Source organism: Chaetura pelagica, unplaced genomic scaffold (assembly GCF_000747805.2).
Source record: "Chaetura pelagica isolate M959 unplaced genomic scaffold, ChaPel_1.0 scaffold109, whole genome shotgun sequence".
Classification (NCBI taxonomy): Eukaryota; Metazoa; Chordata; class Aves; order Apodiformes; family Apodidae; genus Chaetura; species Chaetura pelagica.
The window spans coordinates 1,628,161-1,644,493 of NW_009970725.1; the positions used below are offsets into that span (position 1 = coordinate 1,628,161).

Sequence of the window (16,333 nt, forward strand, 5' to 3'; positions counted from 1 at the left end):
TAAGAACCTAAGTCATAACCAAAAAATCTACACAAAGCATGGTGGCTTTGCATTGTACAATTGGGAAAAAGAAAAAAAAAAACAAACACAAAAAACATATATATTTTTTTTAAAACTCATTTTCATAGGAAATAGGGAAGCTTTTTTTCCATTTATGCTTCAAGTAATAAATGAAAACTAAAAGTATCATGTAAGTTTTGCTAGTTTTCTGTAGTGTAATGATGAATATGATTGTCCTAAGGATGATAATATAATTCATTGAAAGGTAGGGTGAGCTGTGGAGTGTATTATATGTGCTTTAATTTCTCATTGCATGTTCTGTGCATAGCTGTCCAACTCCAGGATGTGATGGTAGCGGTCATGTAACGGGAAACTATGCATCACATCGCAGGTAAGAAACAACAGGAAGCCTAAAGAGGAAATAGAGCTACTTTGAACATTTTTATACTAAACAAATAATTTGCATAAAGTGATCCATACTGAAATGTGGCTGTTTTCCCTGTTCTTGGTATAGTTTGTGAAGGCTTAGACTCAATGTACTGGTGGAGTTAAGCAGCATTATTGCTGTAGCTGCATTCCTTAGCTGAGAGATGTAGATAAGTCATTTAATAAAGTTTGCATTTCCCTAAGTGTACAAACACTTTCTGTACAGATGCTGGTGCGTGAGATTTAAAATGAGGTTTCTGCAAATCTCTCCAGAAATGGCTTTGAAATTTATAAATCTGCTAATATAATCTGAGGATGCTATATATTTTCCTCAGAGTAGCCTACTGTCAGTCTAGGGGTTGAAACAATAATTTCTTGCCTTTTTAAGAGTAGAATGGAAACAATTTCTGCTTTTTCCCAGCCATGTGGACCAGGTGCTTTACTTGTCCTTCCTGTAGGAAACTTAAAGGAAGGACTCTGTGTAGAGCTGCCTTCCCATTCAAAGCTTTACAGAGCCTTTGGTCTTAACCCAATATCCTTCCAATAATATAAGAACTGATATTGGCTGCTCTTCCTTTGCCAAGAGCAAATATTTGAGGATATCCTTTATCCCATGATAAGTCATAGATTGTCCAGAGGTTGCTGATTTAGGGAAAAATATTCTGTTTTAGTAAAACATTTCACATTGGGTTTTTTTCAGTGTTTCTGGGTGCCCATTAGCTGACAAGACACTGAAATCCCTTATGGCTGCTAACTCTCAGGAGCTTAAGTAAGTATTGATAATATCACAGATGTTGTTATTTATATTCCATTAATATGTCCCCTATGTTAGTGCAGTTATTTATTTACATTGCTCTGAGCTACATCAAACCTTTGTCTGAAGTTTGAAGGGAGTTGGTTTGAAAGCTTTTGAGTAAATTGGAATTCCATTTTCTCCATTTGTTATTAATTATTTTTATATCCCTTTATTTTTGTGAATTAACTGGGACCTGGGGGAAAAAATTGTAAACACTAGGAGAAATGCTGCTCTCACAGTATTTCTGAATCAGAGAGAAATAGAAAATATCTAAAATGTAAGACTGGTCTGGCAAATAAGTCTCTCTGATTCAGTTAGAATAAATTAGAAATATTTAGTTAGAAATAAATCTAGCTAGGATGAATCTACAAATGAGACCAGAACTCTGGTGAATAATTTTCTATCGTTCACTGCCGTATACTATAAGTATAATGTCACTGAAGCAGACATCAAGTCATATGATTTTGTGCTGGCATAATTCTCACCATGAAATGTCACTTACAAAAGGACTGTGCACATTCTGCTATATAGACAGATGTATAGGGACATATGAATATTTCAAAAATCTGCAGTCAAGAGATGCACTGGCAACCAGTCATCTAGTCATTGAATTGGTTTTGTCAATAAGGATGTGGGGAAGAGGAAAGGATAATTAGAGTTCTTTCATAGCTTTCCCTCTGCAACTTGTAAATTGGATCCCATAATAGATAGCTTGGAAAAACTCATATATGCATGTAAAAGAGTAGAATCCCATGGCTGTCCTTTCTGTCCTTTAGGTTCATCTCTAGTCCAGGTATAAGAAAATAAAGTGTGAGCATGGCACTGCTACACTGTCCTAATGGTATTAATAGTAGGTGTGACTACGTTTAGGTTTGACTCAGAGTTTAGCGTCCAAAGATCAAATGCTAGTGGCCTTATGCCTTAGTCTTACAACTTGAATTAGAAACAAAATACTGAACTGGTGGTACCTATGGTGTTGAGACCACTGGAGGTGCAACAAAATGACAAAGAAAGGCCATTTCTATGGACAACTCTTCAAAGTAGTTCCTAAAGCCAGAAGCTAAACTGGCACACTGGCACAACGATTCATTTTTTCCACCACTGAGACTCAAATGTATAAAATTTAGGTTTACTTTACTTTAAAAAAAGCAGCACAGGGATGACTCGTAAAAATGCTGACAAATTTGAAACTGTTTGCTGAGTCACATGTATTTGTCCCTGCTTTTGTTGGCTTTCTTCCATACATAGACACTCACACAAATATTTTGAATAGTTACTCCTCATGTAGCTTCCCCCTTTGCATACCAATATGGTTATTTTTCCACTAAAGCTTCTAGAGTTTTGGTCATGCCATAAGGAAAGAGGAGCAACAGCATATGACTTAAATGACAAACTGCACACTGTATGCCATGTATAATAAGTGAGTTGTGAAAGACAAAGTCAAAGTTCATGGACATTTCACAGACAGAAATATGTTGTATAAAGCACTTAGCATTTAATTTCAATTAGCTTGAAAAAGAGCAAAAATCAAAATCTGTTCACAGACAATTTGTAAAAGGAAAAAGGGCTAAATAAAATTATTCTCCACAAATGCATCACCTTATTTTAGCTTCCTGAAAATATAGTTCAGGTGAAATTTTAAACAAAATTCTGCTTTTGATAAGTATTGGATAAATGGAATCTTACGCCAAAAACTCCTATCATACTTGAACTGGTATAGTATAGTAATATCAATGGTTAATTTTACTATTGCTGTGTAAGCAAAGGGCATAAATGCTCTTGAATCAGGCCACAAAAGTACCCTCATGTAGTTAGGCATGAATATGAAAAAGCTCTGTATTTTTTTCCAAATGTTTTTCTTGTTTAATTTGCCAGAATCAAGATACGATTTTGGCTTGGATTGTGAAACTCTAAGCCAGAAAAGATGCAAGGCTTCCATGTGATCTACAGTTTGAAAATAAGGAAGATCTGTTCAGAAAGTGAACCTTTGAGTCAGATTCAAGAATTTTTTTTATCCCAGGAGTCTTGCTGCATGGGGCAATCTAAAGTGGTCAAATTAAAACATGTTATAGCTGATGACTCAGATTTTAAAACTATAAGAGATAATTATGACTGATTATCCTCTTTCACCAAATAGATTTCTTATTAACTCTTGAAGAATTATAAAAGTGTATTTTAGAAAGATATTTTATTAGAATTTAGAAACTTTAAGGAATAGGTAGTCAATCCTATCCTTAGACAAGTTGTTGCAGTGGTGAAATGACAATTTTTAGGAGACAGTGTAGTGGTCTTTCTAGATTTCTCGAGGTTTCACCCAGCATGTTGTTATTGATCAATATTCCATAGGTGGCATGACATATTTCAGCTAAGGGTATTCTTAGGTCACCTTTGTGGGTTTGCCTTAACTACAGTTCATATCCAAGCATCCCTGTGAGCTTTCTAGGGAGGATAGGCTGGACTTGATAATCAAAAAGGTCTTTTCCAGCTTTGGTGCTTCTGTGACTCTGTACAAGTACCAGAAATGCTCCTACATCTGCAGTTCTGTGTACCTCTGGAGAGGTACCAGCAGATTAGTAATCAGCCAACATAACCCCTATATATAAGAAGGGATTAAAGGATGATCATGGAAGTTACAGGCCTATTAGTTTGATTTTGGTGCAGGGGAGTCTGATGGAGCAGATCATCTTGAGTAACATTATGCGACACATTCAGGACAACCCACTGATCAGGCCCAGTCAGCATGGGTTCATGAAGGGCAGGTCCTGTTTCACTAATATTATCTCCTTCTATGGCAGGGTGACTTGTTTATTGGGAAAGAGAAGAGTTGTGGAGGTTGTCTGCCTTGACTTTAGCAAGGCCTTTGACAAGGTTTCCCACAGCATTTTCCTGGAGAAGCTGGCTGCTCGTGGCTTGGATGTGCACATGCTTTGTTGGATAAAAAACTGGTTGGACATCCAGATCCAAAGCGTTATGTTCAATTGAGTTAAATCCAGTTCACGGCCAGTCCTGAGCAGTGTTCTCCAGAGCTCAGTGCTCGAACTGCTTCTGTTTAACATCTTTATTGATTATTTGGATGAGGGGATAGAGTGCATCCTCAGTAAGTTTGCAGATGACACAAAGCTGGATAGAAGTGTTGATCTGCTTGAGGGTAAAGAGGCTCTTCAGAGGGGCCTAGATAGGCTTGATCAATGGGCCAAGGCCAAATGTATGAGTTTCAATAAGGCCAAATGTCGGGTACTGCAGCTGGGCCACAATGACCCCCGGCAGAACTACAGGCTCAGGAAGGAGTGGCTGGAGAGCTGCCCAGAAGAAAGGGATCTGGGGCTGCTGACTGACAGCCAACTGAACATGAGTCAGCAGTGTGCCCAGGTGGCCAAGAAGGCCAACGCCATCCTGGCCTGCATCAGGAACAGTGTGACCAGTAGGACCAGGAAGGTGATCCTGCCCATCTACTTGGCCTTGGTGCAGCTGCACCTCAAGCAAATATTTTGGCAGAACCACATGACTCACACTGACAGTGAAGGTAGAGGATGGGTTGCAGAGTGTCAGATGTGTTTGGCTTTGTAGAACTAAATGTTGACCTGTCTGACTGCGGGACAAGGACTGGGCACAATGTCATGTGGAGCAGGCAGCAAGGGCAGATGTCTGGAGAGTTTGAAAGCTCCCAAGTAAATCCAGAACACCTGCCAAATACTATGGGTAGTAATTTTGGCTACTAGTTTTATCCGATATCACAGATGGAAGAACTGTTCACATAGACTGGATGTGGATTTTAATGCAGTAAGAACTCTTTGTGGAAGACATTAAGATCTGAGAGTCTGAGAATTATGGACTTAGAAAAAGCACTGAACTAAATTTAAATCTCTCCATCTGTATTTACAATTTCTGGAAGCATACAGATTTCATAACCAGATTAGAATCCAAGGTATTCCTGAGGTAATTAAAGACTTGAGGCTGAGATATTATCAATACTGATTAAATTATTAGATGATATTTCTGGTGGACTACTGACAAATTAGTAAGACGCTTCATTTGACAGACAATTAAGCTTGATCACTGGGTCAGGTTTTCAAAATACTGGTTATACCTTTGTGTGGATGGTGAAATTCCATAATACAAGATATGGCAACAATGTGCTGCCTTACAGTCAGTCATACTGTGGATCTTCATCAGCTTTTAATTGACTAATGAGTTTGAACTTGTGCCCCAGCCTAGGGATTCATCCTCTGTTACGGATTCCTGTGTAGAGCTGAGAAAATCAGATTTACATTGGAGGGCCAGAGGTCTCAGGATCTGAAGCTAAAAGATGCCAACTCTTAAGTGGGTGTAGATTACAGATTCTTGTACAAATCTCTCAGAAATTATTGTAACTATTCAGTGAGTACTCACTATTTTGTTCCCTTCTCCAAGAAGGTTGCTTTATTTTTAGGTAGATGAAGTACAATTGCAAGTAAAATTGAATCACAGAACCATTAAGGTTGGAAAAGACCTTCAAGATCTTTAAGTCCAATCATGAACCCTGCATCCTCATGACGACTAAAACATCTTCCAAAGCACCACATCTACCTGTTTTTTTAACAACTCCAGGGGTGGTATCTCCCCCGCCTCCCTGGGCAGCCGGTTCTAATGCCTCACCGCTCTATCAGTTGAGAAATTCTCCCTAATATCCAATCTAAACCTCCCCCGCCACAGCTTCAGGCCATTTCCTCTAGTCCTGCCATTATTTACTAGGAAGAAGAGGCCTCACTACAACCTCCTTTCAGGTATTTGTAGAGAGCAACAACTTCTCCAGGCTGAACAGCCACAGCTCCCTCAGCTTCTCCTCATAAGACCTGCTCTCCAGACCCCTAACTGGCCTAGCTGCCCTTCTCTGCACCCTCTCCAGCACCTCAATGTCCTTCCTATACTGCAGTGCCTACATATATATATATAAATATATGTATACATACATACATACATATATATGTGAACTTCTGAGGTCAAAGGTGTTACCAGTAAAGTCCTGCTCCAAACCCCCCAGAAGTCAGTGGGAAAGACCTACTGACTCCATTAGGCTTTTGGAGTACCTTTTCATGTATGGCCAGCAAGCAAGAAGCAAGAAACCTACCCTTCCAAACCAGCATCAAAATCACAGTAACTGGGAGGTTTCTTTTTGCTGTGTGGATGTTTTAGCATTAAACATTCACACTTGAAAGGGCTTGTTTGTTACACACACACACAGAAACCCCTTAACTCTGAGACATAAGCATAATCCAATTGCTAAACTGAATGCCCAGTTGAATCTAGTGCTAGAAAGCTATTGTATGCTTACAGTGGTAGAATATACAAATTGCTAAATTCAAATTCTGGCTCTCGTACAAATGCTCAAAAGTAAAACTGCTTCTCTGCTTCTGTTTTCCCTTCTGTAAATACTGCCAAAATGCTTATTTATATCTGTACCTGAAAACATCAGAAGAATAGCAAACAAACACATAAAAGTAAATTTACAAATAGATCTATATCAAGCTGTTTTGTCGGGGGTGGGGGGGGGTTAATGTTAATCTTCTACAGGGAAAAACACTTGGTGTATACAGTATTATAAACTAATTAAAACTACACATCATATGCAATATATTTCACATTCCTTACTAAAACTCTGTTGTAAAAGAAAAAAACAAACCAAAAACAAAACAATGAGAAGAGACTGCTATTTAAATACAAGCAAGAAGTAGCTTTAATTATTCAACAAAAGCTCTGCAGTTCACTCTTCCACAGTAGACAAAATGTAGTATGTACTCGTTATTTACTGTGTGCCTTTGAAGCTGTATTTTTTAAGCTCCCTGTATTATTCCATAGGTGCCCAACACCTGGCTGTGACGGCTCTGGTCATGTGACAGGGAACTATGCATCCCACAGAAGGTAAAAACAATCCCATCTCATGAGACTGCAGCACTCAGGGGTCTGGGTAAGCAGTAGCAACAAGATGTGGTTTTTATTCTGTGTGCTTCTTTCAGCTTATCTGGCTGTCCTCGAGCCAGGAAAGGAGGTCTCAAAGTGACTCCTACCAAGGAAGAAAAAGAAGATCCTGAACTTAAGTGAGTAAAAAAGTGGTTCTACCACCAGTGGAGGGAGAAACAAGCCCATAAAGCTCAGGGTTTGAGGCGTCACAGGAGGTACTCCAGTTAATCTGAGCCATTTGAGGATATGGCCTAGAGCTGGAGCAGAACTAAGTGTTTCTGCTTGTAACAAAGCTGGTGGAGTCCATCACCTACGAGCTTGAAAAGTGACAAAGCATTGCTATGTCTGCTTGCATTGGTACAATTATTTTAAATGGTGCTATGAAAATTTGACAAAATGAAGGTAAACAAATTATTTCTCCCTGTGGGGAAGTCTTGAAGTGTCAGGTAACTAAATCAGAGTAACACCCTAAAACTAAGTCCCAGAGAACTCAAATGTATGTCTCATGTCTTTTGTCTATAGATAAATTAAAATTTCACTTAGTAGAGATTCACTACATTTCTGACTTCAATGCACATTCCCATAAAATCAGTAAATTATTACTGCCAGAATATAGATAAGAAAGTTCATTTGCACATGATGTTGTTCTTAATACTAGCTAATGGTATATGAGAGGCTTCTTAACACTGACAGACTAAAGCAAAAAAATTCCAAACCTTTCTTTGCAAGTATTTGCATGAGATAATACATGTTTTCAAGTTACAGGAGCTCACCCTCTGCTTCATGACAGAAACCTAGATAGAGAGGAGGGAATGTTGACTTCCTACACACTTGTAGAAGTATGATTTATTGCCTGTGATGGATTTTCAATTTTCTTTTCTGGTAAAAAATACTATCTAAATGAATGTTTTAGTTTCTTAGGCCATACAACTGTATTTTAAATTGCCTAATCTCAACATCAGCTGAACCCCCATAACTCAGCTTGACATGAATTGGATGCTCAGGTACAGTGTGCCCCTAGGGATTGAGTCTTAATCCATTAATGCAAAGTGTCACAGGCAGCTGGAATTATTTTCCTGGACTTTCTTGAGACTGTCTTTGCTGGTTTTCTCCAGTGAAAATGGGGATTCTTTTGCTGTGTTTCTGTAGATGTCCAGTGATAGGCTGTGATGGCCAAGGTCACATATCAGGTAAATACACTTCTCATCGCACTGCTTCTGGTTGTCCTTTGGCTGCCAAGAGACAGAAGGAGAGTCCTGTCAATGGGTCTTCACTATCCTGGAAACTGAACAAACAAGAGCTGCCACACTGTCCTTTGCCAGGCTGCAACGGGCTGGGTCATGTTAATAATGTTTTTGTCACCCACAGAAGGTATAATTTTGTGTTTTCTCTTTTTTATTTTTCCTTAACATTCCACTGTTGAATTGGCAACATGTGAGGTTACAATCTGAATAAATTGTGCTAAAGTCTTTTAAGTAACAACCTAGTTTACATTGCAGCTGAAATAGTATGAATCAGAATAACTTTTGGAGATTTGGGATCAACTTTTTACTCTTTTTCTCTGTCCCATTGCAGTGTGAATTTGCAAGGTCTTTTCTTCTGATCTACACAGTTTCTATATGGTTTAAAATTTAATAGTTATTTCCTGGGCAAATATGAAGTTATGTCTGTATATCTTTTACACAAAATGCAAATATCATTAAAATGTCACCAGAAAAGATTTTGCAAGGGCAATGGCTGCATTAATTTCCTTTTTCTACTTGTGGAAAAACTGTTTTCATAAACTTTGTATTTAAATAGCTAGAACCACAAAAAAAAAAAAAAAAAAAAAAAAAAAGAAAATGTTGGGTAGCCAAAAGGATGAAATTTTCTATTAAACATGACAGGTTAAAAATTTCATAAATAGATTTTCTTGCCTTTCCAACTGTTCTGAGTCATATTTGCTTGATAAAACTTTTAAGAGCAAAGTGATTTCTAAAAGCCAGAGTATACTACATTGTGTGAGTTTGTTTTAAAAAGTTAAAACCACAAAAAAAAAAAAAAAAAAAAAGAAAAAGTAAATGTGTAGAACCCATATGGATTACACAAGTTTTAATAATCTTACAAAGAAAACTATCCTTACAAACTAGGAATCACACATATAACTAGTAGCAATAAACACCCTTTCTAACCAGCTTATACATACAGCTGGACCACCGTCAAGATCATGTTGGTTAAAAGGAGGTAGCAAATCTAGCTTTATGATATGACATCTTTTTCAAGGACATTTGGAAACTTACAAGTAATCCATGGATTTGAGATATTCTTCCCATTAGCTATGTGCTCTAGGTAAAGATATGAAGCAGCATTTTTTAGAGCTGGAGAACTAGTATCTTTACCAATATAGCTTTTAGTATGAAGTTAATTTTAACCCACAAAAGCTTCCTGCCCCCCCCCTCCCCCCATGTGGAATCACCATGTCTCTTAGAATGTTGAGGTTTTTTTATTTTTACACACGCATAAAAATCAACTGTTTTCCTGTGGAATGAAATTTTCCTTCACTCGTTACTTGGCTACATCTGAATTCAAATTCTTCTGCTTGTTCTTCAGCATATGAGTATTTCTTCTTTGTTATTTATAAAGGTAGTATTAAGACAGTGCAATTCACCTTAGCTCTTTAGTGAGCTATAAAAATTTCCTCAGATAATTACCAGCTGATGAAATTGTAAGCTTTGAAGTAGCAAAACATAATTTAAAGTGAGCAGTGGTTAAAAAACACACTGACTATATAATAGAATCATTCAAAAAAGCTATTATACTCTATAGGGTATATCTAGAGTTATTATTGTATTGATCATTATTATGTATAAACAAAATGATACAATAGTTAAGCAGTGTGGAAATCTTAGTGTTACCGAAATATTTTTTTTTGGACAATAAACTTGCCATTTTAAAGGACCATACTGCCTCTCTCCTCAGGGGCACAAGCCCTCAATAAAAACAATAAACAGTTTTAATTTATATGTGTTGGAATTTCAAGAATTCTGTCAGTGTATCTTCACACAACTTAGCAGTAGCTGCCATTGTTATTTTGATTATTCTGAAATAAACTTAAGAGTTGTTTACTTATAAGTTAGATTTCAGTGCCAATTTTCAAGCTAGAATATATAGTTAAATGGCTCTTTATGAGTTATGTCATTCCCTGAAGCTATGCTATAATGGAGATACTGATGTGACCTTAGGTACAGAGGTCTGTCCAAGTGCATGATAATATTGCCTGAAAGGATTGTTGCCATTTTCAAGTGGGTGCTAATGTTTTTTTCCTATCTGTTTCAGCCTGTCTGGTTGTCCTCTGAATGCACAAGCCATAAAAAAGGGCAAAATTTCGGAAGAATTAATGACTATCAAGCTTAAAGCAAGTGGTGGTAAGGAGATTTGTAAAAGATGATGACATTTATTTAGATAGAAGGGCCCTGACTCCCATTTATACTTATGCCCTTTTGTGCCATTCTGGCATTAATTCTCACTCCTTTCAATTGTCTCTAATAATAACAAATCTTGAATATAAAAAATATTTGCATGAGAGATTATAAAATTATTCTCATTTCCATCATGATAACATTGAGAGTATGCTCTCATCTCAGAGCTTATTTTTTAGTTTATTTGGAGATGCTTTCAATATTATTATTGTTTACAAATTAGTAGTTATAGGTCAGAAGGACTTAGCTATCTGATGACCAAGGTAAGAAGGAATACATATTGACTCCATCCCTAAGTTGAATACTACATGGTTTAGTATCCGTGCAGTACTTGGACAGACACCCAAGTGTTATTACCAAATAGCTAGAAGGGGAAATACGTAGGAGTCTCCTTTCTTATACAGCGTGCTTTAGAAAGTTGGGCATTGGGCCAGGTTCAGGGAACTTAGTCTTTATGCTTCCAACTGCTGAGGAAAACGGTCATGTTTATGTTGGGCAAACTAGTTTGCATCCCTGTGTCCATGTTTTCACTGGGGCAGGGCCTGCTGCTAACAGTTCCCAAGCTGGCTCCCCCATAGACTCAGTTTAGGGCTCTGAACTGGGTTTTATGGATAAATGACAACAGCGGCACAAATCTCTAGGCAGAGATAATCTCAGAGTGACACTAAGCAGAAAGAGGGACATGTTGCCAGGAGTTGTAGCAGTTCAGTAGTTTTCTTGAAGTTATTCTGCACAGAGATTTGCCCCCATAGAACTTCTTGCAAGATCAAAAGCAGGTACAGATGAGCTTACTGAAGTCAGTAATTATAATAGTGGAGATTTTTTTCTGTTCCCTGCAAAAGGCTTGCTGTAGCATTTATTTTAAATCAAAACAAAAATGCCATTGCAAATACGATTTCATATTTTATTATAAACTTTCCTCTTTGTAGGCAATTTTTGCCTTTCTGTAACTTCCAGGTTGTAGTTTTATGTTGCACTGGAAAAAGAGGATTGTGAAGCACAAAGACTCAGGAAGCCCCTTCTGTGTTTCAGCTTATATAGGTGTTTTACAGCTAGGAAACAATTTTGACAGTAAAAGCAAAGTAAGATGCAATTTAAGGATCAATAGTTTGATCAAAAGCTTTTATCTTCATCTTATTCAGTAACAGGTAACACAGCTTGTTACTCATATATAATTTACATATGGACACTTAAAACCTGATTTTCAACTATTTGCAGGTATTGAGAGTGATGAAGAAATCAGACACTTGGATGAGGAAATAAAAGAACTGAATGAATCCAATCTTAAAATTGAAGCTGACATGATGAAACTTCAAACCCAGGTATGACATTTATATGAAAGTTTTACCTTTTTGTATGCTATATTTAAGCACAATAAAGAAATTAAATGCTATGCAAACATTACATTTAAACATGGTCTCCTGTGCACTTGTTTACCCATCACCCTGTGGCACTGAAAAGTACCCAAATCTTACATGTTTTTTAATCAAGTTTTTGTTTCTTTGTATTCTGTAAATCATCAGCAGATTGAAGGGTATTATCTTAAAGATTTGGTGAAAGAAAAATTCAAGGCAGTTTGGAGCTAATCTTGGCAAGCAGAAAAAACATATTTACCAAACAAAGGTTTTACTTTGTTGACCAAACATCTGTTGACCAAACTGTGCAGAATCCAATGACTGTGGTTTTTAGGGAGGATATTACCTCTTACCAGCATACTCTAACTCTTAATGCAAGTTGACTTTATTCTTATGTGTAGTAAGAAAATCTCCCAGTTCAGTTCACCCACTGTCGTTTATTCAAATGGTCTGAATTTTGCCTCCAGGCAACACCTGGTAAAGAATGGATGTCTTTTACTAAATTGTGTAGCAGAGTAGCTTAATGGGAGCTATGGAAAAGAGTAATTCTCTTTTGCTCCTTTGTATACTGAAGGGATTAAGTTGGCTTTAAGACACTGATAGTGGTTCTATGGAGTATGCTTAATATGGTCATCCCTACAGAGACTCCAGTATGCACCTGAGAGTCACCTGGGAAGACTGAGTAAAAGCAAGAGAGGAAGCTTGCTTATTATTTTAGGAATAAGTTTAAGAAAAACGTTCCTAAATGAGCTCTGGGAACTGAATATAAGTCTAAACTGATCTAAACCAAACTGAATGTAACCATACCCCTCTATATTTCTGCCACACTGGAGTGTTAATTCTTCCTGGTTGTGTAATAAACATTGTGTGTATGGTCTAAATAAAGGTCAAGTTTATGCTGCATCTAAGTGATCTGGCTTCACACTGCAAGTGTTTTGGGGATATCCATCCCAAATTGCACAGCAGTGAGGGAGGGGATAATGTTCAGTGTCACTGGACATTTGCTTCAGTTCTTTCTGGTGGTCACTGTGCTATTTGCACAGAGAACACGTAGTTTATGCCATCAGATATCTGTCTCCTCTGATTTGCTCCCTGGTGATGGCATTTTGACCATTAAAGTCTGAACTGAACTACAGCTGAAGCAACACCTCCTACATGGCTTGCTCTGTTTCCTTTCAATGTGGCCCAGCTGGATGTTAGGCTTCTGTGAGTACCCTCAGGAGGACAGGTTGCAGTGGATAGCAGGCAGTCAAAAAGGGTTCCTGTCCCTGGGGACAGTTCAGATGTGTGACCGGTGTGTGAGGAAGGAAAGTCCGGTGGCCACAGCAAGGGACATTTCTATAGTGCAGAGATGTGCATGCTAATGAGGAGACCGGTGAATGTAACAGCCATGGGTGCAACTCCATGGCCCTGTTTCTTGCAGAGCCCTGGCCAGGCACAGTGGTGGCAGCTCTTGGTTCTGCCCTGCCCTGCTGCGTCCCTGCCTGCTGCAGGGGGGCAGCTGGGCAGAAGGGAGCCAGACACTGCCACTGATGCATTCAGTTTTTCAGCACTGATTTTGACATACAAGTCTTAAGAGCTGAGTAGAATCCCAGGGCTCTCATGCTAAAAGGATACTGTTTTGCTACCTCAAATACTTTCTCCTGCTCTTACCAAACTCCTTGTTTCCAATCTGTTGTTCAGAGATCATCTTTGCAACGATGGTTCTGCGCTCAACCTCGGTTTCCTTTCCACTCTTTTTCTCTTATTGTTTCCAGTGCTAGCCCTGCCGCTAATCCCAACCAGCCTACAGCTCTGCCCTCCACCCAGGAGCAGGGCAGGAAAGTAGCACAACAGCTAATACCCATCCCCTTGCTATTGTGGTCAATTAGCAGGGTTGCTGTAAGAGCAGGACAACAATGTAAACATAAGCTGCCTTTCTCCTTCCCTCTGCCAGGCCTGCGGCCACACTCAGCATTCCAGCTCCACAGAGAACTTCCCCTCTCTGCCGAACTCCTTTCTCCTACTGCAGGGCACTCTCCAGTGCCTCACTGCCACAGGGTTTCTCCGTGAACCAACAGCAAAGTCCATCGGTTCAAATTGAGTACAACCTCTTCCTTGTGCTGAATATTCTGTGGAGAAACAGAACTGAGTTTCAGATCCATTGCAGCTTTTCTCATGATCACACGACTACTGTTTTGGGTGCAAACTTCAGTGACAAGGGTCTGTTTCTGTTTGTTCTTGCTGTTGTGTTTCAGATTACATCTATGGAGAGCAATTTGAAAACCATAGAAGAAGAGAACAAACTCATAGAGCAGAACAATGAGAGCCTGTTGAAGGAGCTAGCTGGCTTAAGCCAAGCCCTCATCTCCAGCCTTGCTGACATTCAGCTTCCACAGATGGTAAGACCACAGCCAGCAGCTTCACACCTTCTTTGAGACTGTTTTGCCAGCACTTGAAGCAGATGAGCAAGCTCAGGGACCAGCAGGAGCACTGGAGCTGCGTTATCAGAGCTTTTTTAGCCTAATTTACTGTGCAGAAATGCTGGATCATGAAATCTGTGTGATGGCAGGCACAGTTGCTTCCAGGACCAAGCCAGCCCTGGTATCTCTGCTCTGTACTGCACTCTGCAGGACAGGCTTTTCCCTCATCCCTCCCTATCTGAATGTCCACCCTGCACAAAGAGTGAAAACTTCACAGCGAGAACCTTTATTTACTCTGCTCCTAGATCAAAACTTTAAGCTCTTTCATACAGGTGATTTTTCTGGAGCCAAAAAAAGCTGTACCTTCTCAAAAAGTCCAGGTCCTTGGTGTCTAACTTGCAAATACAGGCCAAATTCACAAAGGTACTTGGGTCTCCAGAGTCACAGTCACCTTTCCCAGTCTCAAGAGTGCCACTGGGAAATTAGGTGAGAAGAGTTATGGGGATGTCAGCCACAATCCCAGATCCAAACAGGCCACAACAAAAAAGCAAGTTACACTGATGATAGTATCTCCAAGTCCTTTCCTTGCTTGGAGATTGTGTGGTTCCCCCAGCACATGCAGCTCCCTTCATTTCTACATACCCCTCCACTAATTTGGATGGCTGCCCTGTTTACAGCTTCTCCCCATTTGCCATATCACTGCTTCGCCATGCTTTGGGGTTGAGTGTTTGGGGGGTTTTTTGGCCTTAATTTTCACTCCTACAATTATAATCTGTTTTGTCTTCATTTAGGGGCCAATCAGTGAGCAGAATTTCGAAGCATATGTAAATACACTCACAGACATGTACAGCAATCTGGAACGGGACTATTCCCCCGAATGCAAAGCTCTGCTGGAAAGTATCAAACAGGCAGTGAAGGGCATCCATGTGTAGGATGTGAAAGCTGCTGGGCAACAGAAATTACTTAACAGCAGTAAACTCCAGATGGATCTGTTAGGAGTTCATGTACTGCTAAGGGGTGTAGGTTGCCATGCTGCATTTACAGTTGCAACATTGCACTAATTTTTTCCCAGCTGACATAAAAAGAAAAAAAAAAAAAAAAAGAAAGAATAAAACCACAACAGACTATTTGTATTAACAGCAATGCACTCTGTTAGTATATTGTATTTATTTCAGTACAATTCCTTTTTTTTCTTCTTTTGCACTCAGTTTTTGTAAAGTGAATGTAAAAAGTGTGTGCAACTATTTTTTATATTTTTTATTTATTTCTAATCAAAGAGTTGTGTTTTTTTATCTTTTAACAGCATTTTTGCGGCCTGCCATATTTTTACAAATGTGTTTATTAATTTATTTTCCAACGGGATTTTAAATAGACTGAAAAGTTATACTGTAAATTAAATAACATGCTGGGTTTGTACAGGAAGAAAAAAAAAAAAAAAAACCTTATGAAAGTAACAAATGACTGAACCATGGTTCTAGTTTTATTTTCCTCACATCCTGCTTTTTTATAATGGCTTTGTATCAGAAATGGGTTTGCGGTAACACGAGATGTGAAGATGCATGGAATGAGAAGATAAACGGCTCCCACTAGTGGGGAACTTGGGCTCTTAAAAGCACAGTATGCTGGAAAACAGTGTGTTAAAGAATATGTTAGCAATAATGAAATATTGAACCATGGTTCTAGTTTTATTTTCCTCACATCCTGCTTTTTTATAATGGCTTTGTATCAGAAATGGGTTTGCGGTAACACGAGATGTGAAGATGCATGGAATGAGAAGATAAACGGCTCCCACTAGTGGGGAACTTGGGCTCTTAAAAGCACAGTATGCTGGAAAACAGTGTGTTAAAGAATATGTTAGCAATAATGAAATATAGCAATCAGCAAAGCACTTGACTTGGCTGTGTGATTTAGCCTATGCGAATGGTTATTTAAAATGCTTCAAGAGGACTTCAGATTTAT

The 16,333-nt window shown here is 38.7% G+C and overlaps 1 protein-coding gene across 1 annotated transcript in view; it reads left to right on the forward strand.

Moving 5' to 3' along the window:
* ST18 (suppression of tumorigenicity 18, zinc finger) overlaps nt 1–15,379 on the forward strand; it is a 168,495-nt gene extending 153,116 nt beyond the window's left edge. The window contains exons 15-23 of the mRNA XM_010006810.1: nt 329–391; nt 1,127–1,195; nt 7,058–7,120; nt 7,216–7,296; nt 8,309–8,530; nt 10,475–10,563; nt 11,836–11,939; nt 14,210–14,353; nt 15,166–15,379. Of these exons, the coding sequence (XP_010005112.1) occupies nt 329–391; nt 1,127–1,195; nt 7,058–7,120; nt 7,216–7,296; nt 8,309–8,530; nt 10,475–10,563; nt 11,836–11,939; nt 14,210–14,353; nt 15,166–15,306 (976 nt within the window). The 3' untranslated portion in view covers nt 15,307–15,379. The remainder of the gene's footprint in view (nt 1–328; nt 392–1,126; nt 1,196–7,057; nt 7,121–7,215; nt 7,297–8,308; nt 8,531–10,474; nt 10,564–11,835; nt 11,940–14,209; nt 14,354–15,165) is intronic.
* Nucleotides 15,380–16,333: the final 954 nt, after the last annotated feature.